Source organism: Nomascus leucogenys, chromosome 25, assembly GCF_006542625.1.
Source record: "Nomascus leucogenys isolate Asia chromosome 25, Asia_NLE_v1, whole genome shotgun sequence".
Classification (NCBI taxonomy): domain Eukaryota; kingdom Metazoa; phylum Chordata; class Mammalia; order Primates; family Hylobatidae; genus Nomascus; species Nomascus leucogenys.
This window is the reverse complement of record NC_044405.1, coordinates 16,165,033-16,168,352: the sequence shown is the minus strand read 5'-3', so window position 1 is coordinate 16,168,352 and position 3,320 is coordinate 16,165,033. Positions and strand designations below refer to the sequence as shown.

Below are 3,320 nucleotides of genomic sequence, written 5' to 3'. Positions count from 1 at the left end.
CATGAATACACACATATATACATATATAACAGATACATAAGTAACAGGTCCAAGCACTAATTACAGGTATCCTCTTGCAGAATCACCATGGTCCTGCTAGGGCTATAAAGATAAAATTTTAAAAAATATTAGAGAAAATAAAGATGCCGTACACATTAGACAATTTTGGAATGTCATATAAATTTTGTGGCTGAACACCAATTCCTGAATTCTGACCATGTTTTCAGCCTCCGTAGAAAAAATTTTCTTTGCGGCATCAATATCATTTGCTACAGTCATACCTAGACTAGACCCAAATTGAAGCTACAGTCATACCTGACTCCTATTGACTCTTAAGTTCCTCTTATGTAAAATGTGGATTGGGTCTCAGGTTTGCCTGGAATTTCTACTGTGAAACGTATATTCTGTTTCCTCAAGAATATCATGCTTTTATTAGTAAACAAGATAAAGTTTCAACAAAGCATGACAAATCTATTATATTCGTCTGCATATAGGAGCAAACAAGAGGATCTACTTGTGAAGTAGAATTTATAGTTTTGAATTTCAAGAATGAAAAAACAGAAGAAACTGAAGGAAAAGAAACAATTGAGACAGAGACCTATTTTCTTTATGCTTTTTTAAGGGACGAAACGTAGCAGAGAGATCAGATGAGACGAGTGACAGATAGCAGAAAAAAAGGGAAAGATTTCCAGCTGAAGGGAAAATGTAATCCACAGTAGCAATGAAGAAAGGCATCCTGAATAAAGTGATTCCAGATCTGAGTTTTGATGTATAAACAGAAGGTTTTTTTGGTTGATAATTGAGGGTGACGAGAAAAGTACTAATGGCAGAAAAAATGATACTCATTTGCCTCTTTCGAATCTTGAAAAGGTAAGTGTGATAGAGAGGATTATTGGGAAGAAAGAAGGCACCTTGGATTTCAAAATCACAATGAACATTTTTGTAGAAGATTGAGAACTTGTAATAAGTGGGTAATTGAGAATTTTGAATGAGTAGTGTGAAGTGCGTGTATGGAAAGGGGACAGAATTTATTTTTGTGCTACTTTATATCATAGAAGTGTTGATAATGGTGGGCTTTTGCTGTCAGTAACCTAAAATTGTCCACTATCCTTTAGCTTCTGAAGTAAACGTCCAAGGAATAGTAGTGAAAGGAGAAGAAAAATGGTTTATTAAATTCTAGGAATGTATCCATATTTCATCATGTAAAACTTTGATGAAATCTGTATTGGAGGAAAGAACTGAGTTTCTGGTCAAATGAATTTTTTTGCTTCCTTATCCAAATGAAGCTGTTTAGGTTTTAAAAGGCTCCTCAATGACAATTACTTATATAGCTGAAGAAATGGGAGACAAAAGGAGGGCTTTTCTGCCTCCCCAGGGTCTTGGTTTCCCTGGTGGATGGAAGGAAAATGTAAGAAGCACTCGCAGATAGCATACAGTCTGGCTTTGAATGATCAGATGTGAATGTGTTTCTTGGGATTTGAGGGAGGTTGGACAAGGGGTAGGTGTGGAAGTGCAGAGTGAGTTGGAGAAAGAAGTCTGGCAAGAAGTTGTAATGACTCAGGAAAAGAGATAGGAGTGTCTCCTTCCCTATGGGTAGAGGTAGACATTTTAGGAAAAAAGAGAGAGGAAAAAAAGGATAAAATTTTGTTATGATCCTCCCAAAACTTGTTATGTAAGATATATACTTACTGATAGGAGATTTTGAAAATTAGTATCAGCTTTATATTTGGGCACATGATTTCATTGAGACAGTTCTTTGGCAGAGCAGATTAAAATGATGCTCCTGAAATGAAACTAGAGTCTCCAAAATAATTGGCTCATTTTAAGCAAAATATTATTGATGGTCAACAGTGACTGGCACATAGTAATTGTTTAAATATTTGTTGACTAAGTCAGGGAATGAGTGATATGCTTTGGCAATTACTGACAGTATATAAAGGTCTCAGGGAAGTAGAAGACATCCACATCTCAGAAGCATCTTCTTGAAAGCCATCTCAATTCTCTCCTCTTGACAACATGTGTTGCAACTACTATGGCAACTCCTGTGGCTATGGCTCCAGCTGTGGCTGTGGCTATGGCTCTGGTTATAGCTGTGGCTATGGCTCCGGCTATGGCTGTGGCTATGGCTCCGGCTATGGCTGTGGCTATGGCTCTGGTTATGGCTGTGGCTATGGAACTGGCTATGGCTGTGGGTATGGCTGTGGGTTTGACTCCCGTTATGGCTGTGGTTATGGAACTGGCTATGGCTGTGGATACGGCTCTGGCTCTGGCTACTGTGGCTACTGGCCATTCTGCTTTAGAAGATGCTATTCTTCCTGCTAAAACATCACTGTCAGAGGACCATTTGCTTCCAAAATGACGCGTCTGAAGATAATGCTGATTCAAGGATTCATACTCCAAGATTTCTATATCCAAGAATTACATGCTTGACAGTCTTGGACCTCTAGCCTCACATTTCTTTGAATGAAATCATGGCCATAGGATCCATGGTGTCATCTGACTGTTTTCCAAATGTTATCTTTTGCTCCCTTAATCTCGGATTCTCTGTTATGACTGTGTTAATGATCATAACATCTACAGTTGCGGAAGTCAGTAATTTGTAATAAAAATGGTTCTTTATTCCTAAAAATCTTTGTTGTACTTGCTTGTGAATTATTCTTTTCTTGGGGTGTTTTGGTATCTCTTATTTTATGTTTCTATATTGTGACTATTCCCAAATAAACACGTTTCATTGGTACTAACAAGTTTTTCTAATTTTTTTTTTGTTTCAGACATGCTGTTGACTTACATTTTTGTCTTATATTTCTATGACCTTTTCAAAGATTGGGTGGGCTATTTCTAAGCTCCTCATCCTAATTGTGCTTTCCATTCTGCTTGGTCTGTGCCTGTGACATACTAGATGTCACATATTTTAAATATAATCCCTGAGAAAAATGGCTTTTTGTTGGCTGAGTCTTGTGTTCTTAACTCATTTTCATTAAGGGTTTGTTCTTAAGCATTTGTGTTTCATGACTCTAGGTCTATCCATGTTTTCCATGTTAATGAGCAATAACGCACCCAGCAATATAATGCACATGCGCGCGTGCGCGCGTGCGCGCGCACACACACACACAGAATGCCACAGAAAAGCCTGCTTTAGGAAAATGCTAATGGCACAAAAATGGGTTGGAATGGAAGAGACAGAATGCTTAAAATGTAAGTATAATAATGATTTGGAAACTGGTTAAAGAGGTCTGCATTTCAGTGTAAATAATGAAAGAGAACAGATGAGCATCAGAGACTTGGTGAAGGTAGAACCTGTAAGATCTTAGACTTCAATA

General features: G+C 37.7%; 1 protein-coding gene across 1 annotated transcript; it reads left to right on the top strand.

Moving 5' to 3' along the window:
- The first annotated feature begins 2,016 nt into the window (after positions 1 to 2,016).
- LOC105738707 (keratin-associated protein 21-1-like) lies at positions 2,017 to 2,438 on the top strand. The gene has a single exon (XM_030806356.1). It carries the CDS (start codon positions 2,017 to 2,019, stop codon positions 2,320 to 2,322), a length of 306 nt encoding a protein of 101 aa, XP_030662216.1. The 3' UTR covers positions 2,323 to 2,438.
- Positions 2,439 to 3,320: the final 882 nt, after the last annotated feature.